Below are 17,735 nucleotides of genomic sequence, written 5' to 3'. Positions count from 1 at the left end.
GCTCTGGGACAGCGAGCTCTGGCACACGGCGACTGGCACCGGGGGCGGGAAGCCGGAGCGTTTTGAAACATTTCTGCCCCCAGAAATGCCCAATAAAGGCAGAGAAACAGCACCGCGCATGCAACTATTCAGATATCGCAACCCCCTGCCGACGGGCGCTCACAACGAAAGCATTCGGCTCGGGGTGAGAATGTGCCGAGTTGTGCCCCCCGTTCTGCCCCCGCCAACAGCAGTAAGCCTCGCGACTCGCCGCCGCGCCCCCGGGGACGGCGATGCTCGGTCGGCCTACGTCAACTTCCACGCTCCTGGCACCGCCCCGTCCCCGCGGCCTGTGGGAGGCTGCGCCCAATGGGGCTGCGGCCACGTTGTTTCCAAACACGGCCGCTCCCTCGCCAGCCGCGGGGCCCGGTGCACGCCCCCGCCTCGCTGAGGCGCTGCGGCCGCCGCCGAAGAGCGCCGCGGGGCGAGGGCGGTGCGTGCGACTTCCTCTCAGCGAGGCGGGGAGTCAGGCCGGGGACAGCCCTCACCGCCGCCTTTGCCCCCTCGCCGCAGCGCCGCGTCCGCCCTCTGGGCGGGCTCCGGGATAGAGCGGAAAAACCCCGCTGACCCGGCCGCTAGGGGGCTCTCCTCCGCTCCGCAGGGCTGACGCCTAGCGCCTCCCCCATCCAACATGGCGCCCGCGCTCTCCGGAAGCCACGGAATGGACGCTCCGCCGCTCCCATGGTGCCCCGCGGCGGCGGCCATTCAAATTCCAGCGGGCCGCCTCCGCCGCCGCCTAGAAAATGGCTGCGCTGGGGGGAACGGAGTCGCCTGGTGTGATGGCGGCTCCGGGTTCTCAGGCCTCCCCGCTTCTCACGGCGGAGACGCCGTCGGCCCTGGAGCGCGGCCGTAGCGGGAGGAGGTCCCGGCGGAGCGCGCCGGCGGCGCTCAGCCCCGCCGTGTCCGTGGTGTTCCCAGGCGCCGTGAGCCGAGAGAGCTGCTGCCGCTTCGCCTGCGAGCTCCTGAAGCACGTCCTGCACCAGCGGCACCAGCTCCCGCTGCCCTACGAACAGCTCGCCTACTTCTGCCGGCGGGCCGCGCAGGTGGGGGGGCGGCCGTGCCTTGAGGGGGGCGGCCCGTTTAAAAGCCGGCCCGGGGCTGCCGGTGCAGGGGCTTGGCCGATGGTTTCTGTCTGCCAGTGAACTATTCCAGCGCCTTCATTCGTTTTTTAACGTGTCACCTTCTGGAAACCTAAAGGCTTTAATCTCAAATGTTGCTAGACTGTCTTCTGTGTGTTCTTTAAGCCTCAAGGAGGGGATGCGTCATACTTTATGAAGAGTGAGTTGGGGCCCTCTCTAATTTTTGGTGCGTGTATTAATGTCTTTTTTTTTTTTTTTCTCGTTTCCAGGATGGAGATGTGATCAAGAAGCCGCCCTCTGTGGGCCTGGCAAGCAAGAAGTGCCAGCAGGTGCTGGTGGAGCTGGAGGGAGTGCTGCAACACCTGGAAGCGATGTTCAGCTTGACGCTGGTTCCCCGTGTTCTTATCCTGCTTGGAGGCAATGCTGTGAGCCCCAAGGAGCTTTACGAGCTCAACTTGGAGGGGATCTGTGTGGGCAGCGCTGAGAAAAGCCTGAAAACCACATCCTGCGTGCGTAAGCTTTTTCACTCGCTCTTCATTGCAGATGTCTTCAGTGAACTTAAAGCTCTTCCCATCACGGGCACTGTTGTTATGCTCCAGGGGCATCGCAATTGTGGTGCAGAATGGTTCCGGCCCAAGCTCAACTACAAAGTGCCAACCCGAGGAAGGAAACTGACTATTAACTTGTCCTGCGATGGAGACGTCGATATAAGTGCCTCAGCTCAGACTGTGACTTCTGCTTGGGAGGACTACATATGGTTTCAAGCACCAGTGACGCTCAAGGGCTTTCATGAATGATCTGTGCTCTGTAGAAGTGTGATGAGATACTGAATAATTTTTGGTGCTGCTTTAGGCAATAATTCTATCAAAGATAATGGCATACTCTTGTCTCTCTGGATCTCTTCTCTAGGGCATCTGTTGCCTTCCTGGACCACCTTCTTCTGTGTTCACCTCCTGACTTGTCTTTGAAAGCAAATGCCCTTTAAGGCACAGCTGCATACAGATACCATGATTCCTTAAGGAGATTAATTGATGTATTGGGTGTAAAAACTTCCCCGAGACACGCTTGCTGAACTGACATATACTGGGTACAGTCTTCCTGAGTTTTACTCTCCTGAGTTTTACTGCAGCCATTTCTGTTAATGATTACTACATTATACGATTGTTTGGGACAAGATGACACATGATTATTAATATAGTTGGCTTTTACTGTGAAGGCCATAACCATTCTTTGCCCCACTGCTGTGAAAGAACACCTTTTCCTGCAGCCTACTCAGGCTTGAGTACTCAAATGCTTGCCCATCTAGTAGATGATACCTTTCTTCCCCATAACACTGTTTCAATTTGTTAAGAATCCAGCATAGCACTTCTCAGCAACTGGGAGACTTCATACCTAGCACTGTGTCTTATACTGGTGATGAAATGAGGCTGAGTGGTCCTGTGAAGGCAAGGGAGCACATCTTCCTATTTCTTTACTAACTTTTAGTCCATCAGACCTGACAATCAGTTTGATATACAGTTAAAACTAGGAGCAAGCAGTTTATTCTCTCCTTCACAGGAAGTTAGGGCTCCTGCCTCAATGTGGTTGCTTATTTCCACTTAACAGAAAATAAAAATATCTTGCTTTTGGGATGGGGAGGAGAAACAAGTGCCAGAATTAGGTATCTGCTGGAGTTGTCTTGAATCACTTGGATGTGTCCCTATCACGTAATGAGTTAAATAGCTCCATCCATAAGAAGAGAATCTCTAGGCTGTTGGTAGTAAGGTTGCTTACTATATGCTAACAAAAGCTGCTTGATGGGGTGATAAAAATCTTTTGAAAGGAGGTTGTTAAAGAGTGAATTAATCCTCTGCGTATTTTAAGCTTTTCTGACATTTTGGCAGTGAATAAGATTGTAAAACTGGAAGGAAATTAATCTTTTTTTTAAGCTTAGAGAACACTACAGATGTCACTTTTGCCTTGCTATCCATTGGCAGCTAGTAACTGCTAAAACTAGCTCTAGAATAAAGAGAGCTGCCTTATATGCAGCTGCTCACTTGAGAGTGTAATCACAGGTCTCTTGAATGAAGTACAACTCAAACTATTCAGTAGCAGTGTTTGATATTCTCAGGACATCTAAGCCCTTTACATTTCCACCAAAGCTGCTTGAAGTGTGTATTTAAGAATGCTAGCATTTCAGTATTTAAAGATGCTTTTGAACAGAAGCTGTTCTGAGGAACAAGGGGCCAATTCCTTTCTATCTCCTTCAGATGAGTGCAATGTTACTGCATTAAGTTGTTTACATATTCTATTATACTTGAATTATGAACACAGCAATGATATGGTGCCAGGAATAAAAGACAAGATGCTTTTTTTCCATATGAAGAGCTTTAGTTTGAACAAGTTTAGTAGTTATGATTGTTATTATCAAAATAAAATGCTGGCTTCTGTGTTGTGATCGTATTGCGTTTATTCAATCCCTTAAAGTAAGGCTTCTGTGCGTAGTAGAACAACTTGCTTCCATTCTATACATGTATCTCAACTGCAGGTTCACAGCTGCTCCACCCTTCTCACAAAGTGGATGATGTCTTGTGCCAGCAGCTTGGGTTCCTCAAAGGCAGCAAAATGCCCTCCACGTGGCATGTAAGAGAAACGGACAATGTTCTTGTAGGTATTCTTTGCCCAGACCTGTGGCGTGTGTGCTATCTCCTGGGGAAAAGCTGCAATGGCTGTCGGAACATATACTCCAGCCCTAAAAAGACATTAGTTAACAGTATTTTCAAGAAGAACTTGTGAAGAAAGTCATTTAAAAACCTTCTGACTGACAGCTGTTATAAGGGTTGAAGAAACTTCACCACAGCAACTCTTTTCATAGTCTGTACTCTGCTGAGGAGCTTCATTGGTGTTTAAATCTCCTTGACTTCAAAAGTGTTAAATCTAAAAATGCATAAAGTGAAGTCTACTCTGTGCAGAGTTCAGTATTGAAATGTTTTGGGCTTCTATGCTTTGTGATGTGTTGAAGCCACACCTCTGTGAAACTCAGAAGTGAGCTAACTTATGTTTGCTTTAGAATTTCTGGTACCAGTATAATCCCTCTTGAGAGAGAAGGTGAACTGGTTCAGTCAGTCTACAAAGAACAAGACTTTTTTTTTTTGTCAAATCAATCACTTGCTGAGGAGCTTTGCCCACCAGTGCTTCCTGATCAGCCTCTCTTGCAGTCATCTCAAAGCTGTTAAAGGTGTTTGGTTTCAAGAACTGCCCTCCTGGAAGCTTGTTTCCTTAGAGAAATCACTTCTTATGCTGCTTCTATGAGTTCTTGCTTAACAGCTGTAGCTCATAGTTTATTCACTTGTAAATCATATCCTTCCTAACTGTTTAAACTTGTTAAAAATGCTTGTGATTTTCTGTTTTATTTTTAATGAACAAAGCCACGGCTTACAGTTCTTTGTCTATTAAGTCTGTAGGGCCACTGTATTTTGAACACAGATCTGAATTAATTTTGCTAAATGTTCTGCATTGAGACCAACTTGTGTGAATGACAGGTTTAAAAGTGACCCTTAACTATATTGATTGAAGAAGATAACAGCTTGGCTTTTTTTTTTTTCTCTAGTGTAGGTTAAATTCACAAGTGATCTAAATGCTTATACAGGCAAATCTGATTCATTACCTGGAATCAGCAATAAGGCCAGGGTCCCGGGCAAAGTTCTCCTTGTAGTATCGCATTGAGGGCACAATAGATGCTGTCACCCAGTAAATCATCACATTGGTCAAAAGGTCATCGAGAGAGTACTTGCTAGTGAGAGAAAAAAGACAATATAATTGTGAGCTGTTTCTCAACACACTATATTGGGCTTGTGCTCTGATAAGCCATTGGTCCTCTGGTTCTCTACTCATTTTCAAGCGGCAAATCAATTTAAATTCACGTGCCCAAAGCAAAGCTTCCTGGTACTGAACCAGTAGCTTGCAGGCAGTCTACTATAAACTTAAACTTCTACTTACCTACTTGTAATCTTTCATCGTTAAAATTCAGCTTCCACTGGCCAGCCTTTTGTCTATCTCATCATCAATCATCAGTTGTTTTTTTTTTTTAACAAGTTTTCTTACAGAACGATGTTTGTTCTCTTACCTTTCCAAGCCTCCATCGTCTTTACGCAGGAATGATTTATCTGTCCATGTAGAGAATTTCTCCAAAATATATGCAGCAAGCCCCACAGGGGAGTCATTCAGTCCACAACCTAATGCAAGTGAAGAACAGCACAGCTCTTACATTTGCATGGTGTTGTAATACTTCAGTTAAAGTTCATCACCTTTTATATGATTTAAAGAGTGGAGTACTGCATTACCTGTTCCTGCTATTGGAGAGCCATATAACATAGATAACATGATATAAATGTAGCATGTACATAGTGTATTGACTTTGTTTTCTTGTAAAACAAGGCTAGTGATTACTTCAGTAGTGATTCTAAGGGTTGTGTACCTTTCGGTGTATTTTAGCTTGACTTGGTAGAAGATAACATACACCGCTGTTTCAATTTAATTATGGACAAAGCTAATTAAGTTTGTGCATTGGCACAACAGTTTCCCCTGCAGCGTCAGTTCTAGGGTAGCTTGCTACAGTTTGGAATCATATAAATGCTTTGACCAGCTAACAGTAGTTGAGGCCTAAATGTACTATTTGAACACACAACCCATACAGAGATGAACTGGAGCTGGAAGCTGCTGCTCCACCACTGTATTAAATGTCTGTGGATTACACACCCAAAGAGTAGTCCTGCTTGCAGCTTGTTATTTAGCCTGTGCTATATCTTACTTACTGCTAATTGTGCTGCAAGAAAAAAAAAACTATAAGTTTGCTTTGAACCTGCCCAATGAGAGCTACACTGACAATGCAGTTACATTGAAACTGAGTAGGGCATACAAGTTTTCCTATTTTCTTTCTACATTCCACTCTCCTAGTGTGCCACAGAGCCCCTGCTTTTTTTTTTTTTTCCTTCCCCTTCAGGTCAGAATCCTAGACTATATACAGCATTTATACAGAAGCTACCTGATCATTTCAATATTCCTTTTTTCTCCTCTCTGTATTCTCCCAGTTCTAAAACATACTTACAAAACAGGGCCAACAGGGATGCAATGAATTCCAAATACCTTGGTTTTTTTTCTTGGCCTCTTTTTGCTTTATTTGACAGACTGTAAAATGCTCTTGAACTCTGATTGAGCTGGCTACATTTCAGAGCTAGCCCTGACTCATGGTTTTTCCCCCACGGCAACAGCCAAACTAGAGCCGATTGTGATTTTCTTCCCCTAATTGCTTTGTACTTTGTTGACATCAAATTTTATAGGCCAGTTCAATCAGCAAGTCAATTAAATGTTTTTGCAACTCGGTGCAGTTATCTTCAGATTAAACCAAACCTTGGATAGTGGTCAATTTTTCATTTAACAATTAACTTTTCTCTGTAGAGAAATTAGGATCATGCTGAAATGTGCCAACACAGATTTTTGTTATAATCTCCCTTCCCCTGCAACGTGTTTGCTTATTCCCATGCTTAGATTCCCACGTTAACCCATTATTAATCCATGAACTAAATCCTTTTCTTAAGGCACTTTTATTTTTGGGGGAACATCGGGAGAGAAACCTCAACAAACCTTGGTTTAGAAACTGGAACACTTCACATTAATGAATCCACTGCTCTTTGCTTCTGCAAAAGCTCTGTTTTGTGAAACATTATTTACAGATGGTAGCATCATGGGGAAATACTTTCTTTTCTTTAAAACAGCTCTGCTATCTTACTGAGCACAGAGACTAGACGTACTGGTCTGTATTTTTTCCTGGGCTAATGTCCCACCACTTCTCCCTTTGGCTCTTTAAAAAAAAAACCCAACATGAACTAAAATGATTCTATGACATCAACTTACTTTTGTACGCTAAGTTGGAAGCTTTGGAACTGATGAAAGATTGATCAGATTGCTGCTATTTCTTATCATTTAAAAGGAAGCATTTCTGGAGCTAGTTTTAAATTTGATATGAAAAATATATTTGAGGAGAATGGTTGCTTAACGTCTGGGAGACCTTCTGTTGAAGTAAGCAGTAAATCTATATTGAATAGTCTGTGTGTGTGTGTGTGTGAGATGAAAAGCCAGATTTGAATTTAATTGCATGTTTTTACCAACACTTACTGATGGTTGTAAGTTAGCCTTTACTTGCTTACTGCTTTGTCTTTTAAATATGCAGGCTGCTTTGTGCTGTTACTCCAAGACAAACACTTTGAGCTTGTTTATTCCTATTGACAACAGGTTTAAGCAGGTTGACACAGCTATACTTTGATCAAAGTAGTAATCGTTTGTGGAATGACAATTCACACAGCAGTCACATTACACACTGTGCTTTTATGGGTGCAGCACGTTAAACTGAATATCGTACTTGGAGGAGATAGTTCAGAATCAGAAATCAAGAGTTGTATTGTAATTTATACTGTTTGACTATCAGGAAAGTATACGAATGACAGTGAAAGCTGGCATTATAACACTGATGTAAGCCTCATCATTTTAGCATGTCTTTCTGATTGCATATTGAAAACTAGGGAACAGTGAGCCTGCTGAAGTAGAAACACCAGCAAAAGGAGCTCTTTATAAATCAAAGATCAGTTAAAAGCATGCACGTCTAATTGTTTGTTTCCAGCTATTTCTGGTGTGCATTTTAAAATAACTGTAGACATTAGGATAAAACAATCCTTATTTTCTTAAGATGAAATTAGAATACTTGAAATGTACACAAAAGAATTACACTGCAATCTAAAAGGGATGAGAAAAAAGCATTCGTAATACATCAAGGCAAAACCAAACACACGTCAATAAAAAAATATCCCTTCCCAGAGCTAACTGGTGCAAAAGCCAATTGGCTTTACTTTGTTCAGGGGTCAGCAGTTCTCTAAGTTTCAGTTTGATTCCCTTTTCTAATCTCAGGTTAGCCTTTTAGCAGTCAGGAAGCTGGTCAAACAGAATGACTTCAGAGCAATTTGGCTGCCACTTAGCTGGGAATAATCTTAGCCTCTTCCCTGCCCGTGCAGTGTGAAGGAAGGGGCTCCTCCAGGCGGATCACCTCTAATGGTTACTGCTGAAAGTATCTACTTATGCTGTACATCTAGGAAGTTAAGTTAGTTGCTTAAGGTTGGGAATACTGTCCTCAAGGTGCCCAGACTAACATGCTTTCATTTGGAAAGTGATATTTGTAGTGTCCATCTTTTATAAGCTGCTCATTCAAGCTTTCTTTTAGGTCTTAGTCCTATACCTTGCGGTCAGTCATCAGAATGTATTGCTTCCAAAACACAGTAAGCCTTTGCTCAGTGATGAGTTTTTTTATATACCAGAGGCAGTCGGTATACAATATATAGCAATATAGGGAGGGTTCATTACCTGCAGTGTCTGGTTTGGTGGCTTGGATGTGTAAGTATCCAGATTCTCGCAGAATGTCAAATACGTTCTTCTGCATGAAAGGGTACATCCGTCGAACATCTTCCCTGGTGAAGCCTACAAGCCATGGGACGTAAGCCCCAAGCATCACTTGAATCACCTTTTTCAAGCCTCGTACGTTGATGAAGACGAGATTCAGATGAAGCCCTTTCACAGCCCTAAAATCAAATTCAGAAATAGTGTTAAAATTCCTGTCTCCAAATTTTATAGAAAATAAGTCTGACTGGAACTGTGATGGAAGCATTTCACTAAAGCAAATATATAAAGCCCTGAAAGAACCTGAAAGGTTCATCGTGGTGCAAAAAGGAGGGGGAAAAAAGGAAAATACAGCTGGTTCCACCTCCATTCAGCTGTGTTATTTATATGATGCCAGTTTTGGGCACTATTTACAGACGTGGCATATCCACGTTGGTAGCTCTGGCTGTTGCTTCAGTCCATGCTGTAGGCAACTGGTTGTGTTGGGTACTTTCTGAAAAGCCTTGCTAGATCACATGCTGTGACGCAGTCCAGAAGAGTGAGCTGAGCAGCAGCCTAATGGCTTTGAGAACTTTCTCCCTTTATCTGTTCTCTGACATAAGTACAGCTGTGGTGGCACTCCTCGTGTTAAATGCTAAATGCTCTGCCATGATGCCATCTCCCAAAGAAAATATTGTTTCTTTTCTGATCAGTCTTTCTCAACTTTGCATAGGTAACTGCTACACCCAGCTGCTGAAAGGATGAGCTCCTTCAACTCCCTTTGCTACTCACTGTGGCAGCATCTGGGACATATTTGTGGTAACACGAGATCCCCAGTCTCCTCCCTGTACGTAGTATTCCTTGAAGCCCAGTCTCTTCATCAGCTTGTGAAATATCCGAGCAGTTGCAAGGGTGTCAAAGCCTGCATGTAAAGAGAAGCACCACACGTTTGTCCTGGCATGTCCTGGCCAGAGATCACGGCCCAAACGTGCTGCTATGAAGCAACAGTGTACTGTACTGCTCCTCCTTACTCTTTGACAATAGAGAGAACACCAGGTATTGTAAATTCAATGCAAAGTGGAGGAAAGAGAGAGAGCTGTCTTTCAGCTACCATGGCCTTCCAAATCTCCAAACTAGCCCCAGAGCCTCAGTAACAGTGCTGTTGGTGCAGAGCCAAGTTTCCTGGATCTGAAATTCAGGATCTACCTTCCTGCATTCACAGGCTGCAGCACACAATGGACCAGGGGGTGGCTGAAGTGTTACACCAAAAGCCCTGTGATTCCAACGGAGCCTTTTCATCACTTACCTTGCTGGTGTGGTGCCTCTGAGAAGCCATAGCCTGGGATGGATGGGCAGATGACCTCAAACACCACATCACCACTGTCTAGGCCGTACTTGGCTGGATCCGTGAGTAGAGGGATGATCTTGTAGAACTCATAGAAAGAGCCGGGCCAGCCATGGACCATCAGGAGAGGCTGAACTGCTTTTCCATGAGGGACATAGGAGGGCTTCACATGGATAAAATGGATATCAATCCCTGCCAGACATACAAGACAGAAAAGTTAAGTCCTGGCTCCTTCTCAGTTTCTTCTCTGGACTCTGAAGAAAGAGGTTGGCAAAATAGTGATTAGCAGAAATTACACAATCACCCCACATCAAGAAGATGACTACCTGAAAGGGATGTCCAGTACTATACCTATGTAACACCTTTTGCCTATAGGTAGAGGTAGATCCCAGCCCCAGATAGGGGCGGTCACAGCAGACTGAACATCCCTCCCCTAAGAAACTAGTTTCACACTGATAGGTAAAACCACACTTAAATACACAGCATAATGCAGGCAAGACAAATGCAAGACCGTGACAAAATGACATGAAAAAAATACTCTGGGCTCGTAGCATGGACAAATTTTGCAGCTTCCAAAGGCAGTCTCAAGGCAATAGTAGAAGAAAACCTCACAGTTAATTAGCACAGGTTCAGGGCCAGAGGAAGGCCCTCTTGAAGCAGACCTAAATTTATTGCTGATATATGGTGTTTGTGATTTGTTCAAGCTTACTAATAGCACAGCCTACATGAGAGGTGTTTCCCTTACATCACTAAGGGATTACATACATGTAAATATTCTAACATCTTAAACTAGCCATCAGGGCTGGGCATCCAGAAGCTTCTTTTCCCATGTATGCTACCAGCAAGAGCAAAACAAGGGCAGGAGAGGCAGCTGGGGAAGTGCACTGTAGTGTAACGGGGAGGCACAGTGACCCACTCACCTTCAATGGTGGTATGGAAATGTGGGTATTTGTTCAGGATTTCCACTTGCTTGCGCCAGTCAAACTTGTTCCTCCAGTAGGCCACCACCTTCTGCAGGTAGTCAGAGTTGAAGCCATAGTTGAAGGCTGCCCCTTCCAGTGGAGGCGCATAGCGAGCCTGGTCGAGGCGGCGGTGCAGGTCCTGCAGAAGAAGTGAGGCTGCCCAGATGCCCATGTGTGCAGTGCACCAAGGCAAGCATGTGCAGGAGCCAACTCTCCAGGCTCCACCAGCTTTTAGGCCTCTACCTGTTACACAATGATCCTAATTGAAGCAGTGCTCTAAGTGATCTCCTCAGTTACAGGGAATATACTTTTCTGTAGGTTAGCAATTCTCCCCATGCACCCAGGATTACCAGGTCTCACTCCCACCTTACTGTTAACTTCAGAATTTTTAGTACTAGGAGCTTTCAGGTACTGCTGGATCAGTAAAGAATAAAAAAGGGCAATTAAAGATTGGGCTCAGCTGCCTGTTGCTAGTTGGCTGGATCATTAGGGGCAGGTGCTGCAATTCATTAGGAACACTCTCTTCACTCTTCCAGGTGTTTTCCTGTGGGAGCCTCTCAGCACTGCCCTCTTTTACCAACTACTGTCCCTACGCCCTCCCGCTCTGCCTCACCATCTGCAGGCCCACTGCCAAACTCTACCTCAATTTCTTCATCAGATGTTTCAATCTTGAAGGGGCGGATGCTTTCATCTTCTTTCCCTTTTAGGGGTTTTTCGCCTGAGCCCCACCATCCATCACCCATTTCAATGCTCTTGATCTTGCGCCTAGACATCAGCCAGCAAGCCAGCATCCCTCCAACACCCACAGCAGCCACAGGGACCAGGACTGCATTCTTCTGAGAATACTGGAAAGACCTAGGGATGCATAACATTTGCATTCAGTGCAAGGGTAGCGGGACAGTGCTGAGGCTTGTTTCCACATCGATTGGGCTCAAGAAGCAACAAATGTTGCTGCTGGGCAGCCTGGTCTAGAGGTTGGTGACCCTGAACATAGCAGGGGGGTTGAAAGTAGATGATCATTGTGGTCCTTTTCAACCCAGGCCATTCTATGATTCTATGAAACATCTAAAAGCCCCATGGAGTCGGCAGGGGCTGAGTACTTCTGTTATTTTTGAAGTCCACAGGCAAGATATGGAACAACCTCTTAAAAAGCAATGAATTCCACAAATACTGGCTCAGGAATCTAGAACCAATGTAGAGATACTAAACTCTAACAACAGGAATGTGAAGACAAGAAGCCTCAAGGTTACATCTACCAGTGCTCATTAGGGATCTCATGCTCTTGTTGATCATGACTAGCTGATCACAAGGCTTCCTTGGCCCTCTTCTCGTGAAGCAGGATACCATGGGGGAATAGAGTCAATAGGATATGTGCAAGTCTATTTTAAGGAAGGTACTCAAGTGAATGGGATGATAGTAGCTAGATTCCTCCAAGAATGAAAACTGCAAAGGCTGAGGGGTGATAGCAGAGAAAGGGGTCTTCAGCTGCTAGTGGGAGCTCGAAGTGCCCCTCTTGGCAGTGCTTTATATGTAGCTTCCCTACAGATTCAAGCATCTTTTAGGGCAACGCTGGCCCTCTAATGTAGCCTTCCACAGGTAAAGATCTCAGACTGTTTTTTGGTGCCCCTATTTCTGTTCCAGTCATCAAATATCTGAAAACTAAGTCACCACTGTTGGCTTTAACAGACATGTAGCATGTTCTACAGCTGTTCAAATGTGACAGCAATCATTCCAAAATGTGATGTACCTTCACGTCCCTTGAACCTGTGGGTCAAGGTCTCCAGCTTCTCCTGGGGATTTGGAAAAGTACCTTTTTTAGGGGGCTGCAAGAAGTCTTTGAACAATGAAAATTTTGTTGCTGTAGTCAAATAGGGTAGGGAAAGGACTGCGCTGTGTCTCAGCCAGGGTGTTGATGAAAGGTGGAGGTGTCAGCACGGAGCAGCTATTTCACTCACCTGATGCGGGACAAGATGCTCTCCCTGCAGAAGAGAAGGAAAGAGAAAAAAAAGATCCTTATGGTCTGATAGTGTTGTCTGAATGGTACCAATCCTTAAGGACAGTGCAAAGGATTGCCAGCACCATTTACTGCCCAGCCATGCCATCGCAAGCTGTTTAATCACGTGAGCAAATCCACAATTTTTTTCTAATACTTTTAGATGCAATTGAGAGGGAGGACCTCAGATAGTTGCTTTTGCACAATGAGACTGTTTCTTGGCTGCGTGTTAGCTAGATAGCTTGTTTCCATAATATTACTCCCTTTAGCACAATTTAGATAAAAGGCCATAAATAAAGGGATAGGTGTCCTTGCAGTCTTTCATCCTACGAGTGGCTGTGATACTCCAGCCAAGAAAGTAGGTTATTTTGACCACTAAAGAGAGATAGCAGTGCAGCACTGCAGCGAACTGTCAAGATCAAGGGTCATCCTGCTGCTAGCCACACTGTGCTTATTGTGCCAAAGGACTGGCACGAGGAGAAGCTTGTGGGACCTTTATCTGCTCAGATTTCAGTGAACTGCTATACCTTTGCCACTTCTAACTGGTCTGAGCTGGATAGTGAGCTTTTAGGTCTAATCTGCCTGCAAGGAAAATAAAACATCTCCCTTGGTTGTCTTTTAGCCTGCTGGATTGCCCCATAAGAAAAGCATAGTCAAAACCAGAAAAACCAGAAGTGACAAGAGAAGGTCTTGTTACTGTTTCTGCCTTAAGGTAGGCAGCTAAAGAAGGGAGCTATTTGGTGTTATAATTAAGATATCTTGAAACAAAATAAGGGCATGAAGTGCCATGAAACATGTGTCTGCTGGCTGCTCCTTTTTACCTTGGCTCCAAGCCCAAGGAAAACAAGACTGCTGTAAGCAGTGTCACCCTCCAACTGTAGGAGGCTGAACAGCTTATGAAACAGGTAATAATATCCCCGTGCACTTATATCCCAGACCTTAGTGAGTGAGAGGCATGAAACAAGATAACATGGCACCAGCACCAGCTCAACACTGATAAAAAAATAAGCATGCCAGATGCAGCTCTCCTAACGACAGAAAACAAGGCTTAGTCTAATAAAATCTCCTCCCCAGTCCAGAGAATGTTCCAGAGAAGTCAGCTGCATGCTCCCAACACCCTCTAATAGCCCACCTCGGCCTGGGTTACCCCATGGTGGTTTCTCCCACCCCAATTCCCAGCAGAGCCATGTAGGTCCCTCCTCCCCATGCTGAAAGGCATCTCACCAGGCATTGGGAAGGACGTCCCGCCACATGCCTGTCTGCTCCTCCTCGCTTTACTGCAGTTCTGAGTAAAGCAACGCAGTTGTCTCCTCTGCTGGCTTCCTCTTTGGCACTGACACTCTCATACATTGGTGCCACCTATTGACTAAATATGCACATGCAAATTAAGTTCAACAAAGTTAAATAGAGGCCAATACAAAGTCCTGCATAGGGAGGGAATAGCCCTGTGCACCAGCATGGGCTGAGTGCCAGATACATACAGAAAACTGCTCTTTAGAGCCTGGTTTGAGGTCCTCAGATGAATCAGAGTCAACAGGGGGACCTCGTGGCAAAGGTCAGCTGTGTATGGGGCTATACAGCAAGCATGCTAGCCAACAGGCTGGGGTGAGGGATGCTTCACTCTTTTTGGTATTTGTGAGATCATCTCTGGAAGTGCCGTGCCGAGCTGAGTTCTGGTCTTGCTGGTAAAGTAAAGACCAGAGTGAGTCCACTGCAGGGGCACGAGGCTGGCCAGGAGCTGGAGCACGTGCTGCGTGAGGAGAAACAGAGACCTACACTTGTTCAGCGTGGAGAAGACATGCTTCCTGAATTGTTGCACATTGCTTTTGCTGTGTTTTTGTCCAGGAATAGCTGTATTGCCAGAGGGAATGATTCTTCTCTCCATGCAGTGCTCAAAGTGAAGTCCCATCACCAGTGAGATCTGTGATGATCAGCTCTCGTGTTACTGGGGTGGATAAGCAGTCCCTGTGCTGCCAGAAGTGTGGAAAACAGGAGGAAAACTGTAAATCCTTCATTTGGTCAAAGTTCAACTTATTGCTACACCAGAGCTATTTCTGGTTATGCCGTTCCGGGATCACTTAGCTTCAAGGTCTGATTTCCAAAACAAAAGGCCGAGAGCCCGTCTAAAATACAGGGTATATATACAGGGATGTTGTGAGTGCTTGGACCAAATAGACCCAGGGGGTCCAGAGGAAATCCTTGCACTTCGGAGCGCTGCAGCAGCTCGATCGCTTTAAAGCATTTTTCTCTTTCCCTCTTACAACCTCTCGTGGCGAAAATACGCAACTTCAGGCAGGAACTGCTTGCTGGTGGCGCCAAGGCAGCCTCCCTGCAGCCTGTGATGCGTGTCCCATAGACGCAGCTATCAGAGGAAAGGACCTAGAGAAGTGGCTCAGAGCATCTTCTTGCACTGGGGCAGGATCTCTTATCCTCAGTGAAGTTCTAGCAACCGTTTGCTCATCACCAATCAGCAGTATGCCTGCAGCAATGGTAGAAAATACGCACACAGAAATGTAAATATCATATGTTGTTGGTTTTTTTTTTTTTCCCCACTTGTTTTAGAAGCTGGATATAAGCAGAAGCCAAACACACGATAACCTGCCACCTCTTCTAAGGGGTTTCAAAAAGCCCAAGCAGCGCAGAGGCACTCACAGCACTTCTGCAAATAGTGGGTGCCCTCTGCTGGGAACAGGAGCTCACAGTTCACATAATAACGGTGTGCGGTAACGGGATGGTTATGAATGGCCTCCTGTGTCCCGTCCTATGCCAGGGACCAGCTCTGGTCTTTTTACTTGGCAAACTGCTGGCTGGTGATGCTGTTGAGGGCAGGGCAATGCCTGGGAGCCTTGGAGCTGCCCTGTGCCCATCCAAGCTCTCATGGACCCTGCTTCATGAGATCTCTTTTCTCACACGCTGCATGAACAATACTGCCTGGTAATGGGATTGCACAGGAAGAACTGGAGAGCTTAACACATGTGGCTGTGACCTGAGAACCAGCAAAGAGCTCCAAGCGTGCCACAGTGGATGGGCAAAATTTTCACTTTCCTGCTGAGGCCTTGGGAGATTCAGCTGATCAGTGGGAGATTTGCTCCAGCCCTGAATGGCTGCCCCTGTGTTCGGCCTCAGTGATTACATCCCATGAAGCAACACTGGGTCCTGAGCACTTCCAAGCTGTTAATTCCTGAATTTTATTAACAAGAGCCAGATGAAACATCCGAGAGCTGATCGCAGCAACACTTCACTCCTGCCTCCACCAGCAGCCAGCCCATGGGGCAGCTCCACTGTGCTTCATGTAAAGCTCAGATTGCCAAAGTGATGAACAACTTGGGAGGGCCGTGGAAAAACTCATCTCCTTCCCCTTCTCCCTTCACAAATGCTTTTCTTGCCTAGGAAGCCCATCACCATTTTTTCTGCAAGTGCCGTCACCCCCCTTCTCCCCCCCATCTTTTTAGTCCTCTGCCCTGCACGGTATACTGAATAAAAGTTAGTGTTTTCCCAGCTGAAAATGGCCCCTTCTCTGCCTCCCTTATACTCTGGAAATCTCACAAATGTTTCACTGCTACCTCCAGGAAGGACTGGCCCCTTCTGTTGCTAATTAGGGAACTAAGAGGTTCCCCCAGGCACTTCCCAGTGAAACTGAGCCCATTAAATGAATGGCAGGCAACATCTCAGGGGGTGGGGAGCAAAGTTACACAACAGCTGTTTGGAAACAGGCAGTTGGTTACGTGAGCTGGTTTTAGACTCAGCAACATTTAAAACAAAAGCAACTTTCAAGTCCAAAACAGTGTACTGAGGTCACTGATACCCTGGGGATAATCCTGTGCATATTGGTGATTGGAAGCAGGCAGCAGGCAGTGGGATCTGGTGCTCAGCCCAGACGCACACAACGTGATGGTCCCCACGTGTGCACCCTGCCATGCACAGGGGGATGGGTGCATAGGTTCTTTGTGAGCTCTGGGGTATGGGCCCTGTCATGCTGTGGAGCAGGAGTGTTAAATCTGGAGTGTAATTGTGAGGCAGAGCTCCATTGATTTTGGACACATCGATGGCATGATGGTAAGTGTGACTGAGGCTGGCAGTCTTGGCCAACCCAGAGGCCTGACAGCCTGTACACTAACGTGCTGAATGTGCTGTTCCCAAACCTTGTCTCTCTAGAGGCTGGATGCTCTGGACACTAGATACCAAAGGCTGTGTTGAGTAACAAAAATAGAGGAATTTCTTATACAGCATGGAATTCCATACAAACTCGATCTGTTATGTCATTTTTGTTGTCTTACAGTCTTAGAAGCGCACCGTGTACCTCCTGCAACAGTTACCACAAGTGACTGACAATTATCTGCTCACAAAGCACACAAGAATAATTAAAGAAAAAAGGATGCAACTACCGAAGGCACCTGGGAGAAGTACCAGGCTTAAGAGCTGCAGGGTAATAAAGATACAAATATCTAATGGAAAACAATACTCTGGGTGATTTTTCATTAGTGTCGTGATGGAAGTATTGGAGGCAGAAACAAAGGCCTTACCTCCAACAACAGGTTGAAGATAATTCAGTCTGTGTAGGTGGTCTATACTTGATACTTCATCTAGTTTAACAAAAAGGTCTAATAAAGCAATACTTGCGTTCAGTTGAGGCAAAAAGGAATGACAGAGAATGACCTTCATCCTTCTCAATAACAGTGACCACTGCTGAGGTTTCTGCAGTGCTGATAGTGATCACAGGCAGATCTCATGTTTCTTTTCTCATGCCTTATTCTGGCAAAATCCTGGACTTGCTTTTAGAAGGCAGCAGTGCTCAGTGGCTGCAAGGGGTAGAGGCAGGCATTCTCTGTCACCCTGCTCTATTACAGCACTGCACAGCCAGTGTCCTGGAGCTAGGCAAACCTCCTCCAAAGAAGGACTTCTGGAACACGTGAACA

General features: G+C 45.7%; 2 protein-coding genes across 2 annotated transcripts; one reads left to right on the top strand and one right to left on the bottom strand.

Moving 5' to 3' along the window:
- The first annotated feature begins 773 nt into the window (after nt 1-773).
- MAD2L1BP (MAD2L1 binding protein) lies at nt 774-3,560 on the top strand. The gene is made up of 2 exons (XM_419498.8): nt 774-1,082; nt 1,388-3,560. Exons 1-2 carry the CDS (start codon nt 783-785, stop codon nt 1,913-1,915), a joined length of 828 nt encoding a protein of 275 aa, XP_419498.1. The 5' UTR covers nt 774-782; the 3' UTR covers nt 1,916-3,560.
- EPHX1L (epoxide hydrolase 1 like) lies at nt 3,550-14,163 on the bottom strand. The gene is made up of 10 exons (XM_419497.8): nt 14,044-14,163; nt 12,782-12,805; nt 11,468-11,681; nt 10,785-10,965; nt 9,826-10,056; nt 9,312-9,441; nt 8,508-8,722; nt 5,224-5,332; nt 4,765-4,890; nt 3,550-3,849 (listed from the first exon to the last, which is right to left on the bottom strand). The coding sequence occupies exons 1-10, from the start codon at nt 14,070-14,072 to the stop codon at nt 3,648-3,650; spliced, it is 1,461 nt and encodes a 486-aa protein (XP_419497.1). The 5' UTR covers nt 14,073-14,163; the 3' UTR covers nt 3,550-3,647.
- Between the last annotated feature and the right edge of the window lie 3,572 nt (nt 14,164-17,735).

This window comes from Gallus gallus, chromosome 3, assembly GCF_016699485.2.
Source record: "Gallus gallus isolate bGalGal1 chromosome 3, bGalGal1.mat.broiler.GRCg7b, whole genome shotgun sequence".
Lineage (NCBI taxonomy): Eukaryota > Metazoa > Chordata > Aves > Galliformes > Phasianidae > Gallus > Gallus gallus.
This window is presented reverse-complemented; position numbering and strand designations above follow the sequence as displayed.

Excerpts from the sequence above, each read along its gene's own strand:
- MAD2L1BP (XM_419498.8), top strand. The coding sequence starts at position 783 with ATGGCTGCGCTGGGGGGAACGGAGTCGCCTGGTGTGATGGCGGCTCCG. Across the intron at positions 1,083-1,387 it reads TCTGCCGGCGGGCCGCGCAG|GATGGAGATGTGATCAAGAA; the intron begins GTGGGGGGGCGG and ends TCTCGTTTCCAG.
- EPHX1L (XM_419497.8), bottom strand. The coding sequence starts at position 14,072 with ATGTGGCGGGACGTCCTTCCCAATGCCTG. Across the intron at positions 8,723-9,311 it reads ATGTCCCAGATGCTGCCACA|GGCTGTGAAAGGGCTTCATC; the intron begins GTGAGTAGCAAA and ends ATTTGATTTTAG. Across the intron at positions 3,850-4,764 it reads GGCCTTATTGCTGATTCCAG|GGCTGGAGTATATGTTCCGA; the intron begins GTAATGAATCAG and ends ATGTCTTTTTAG.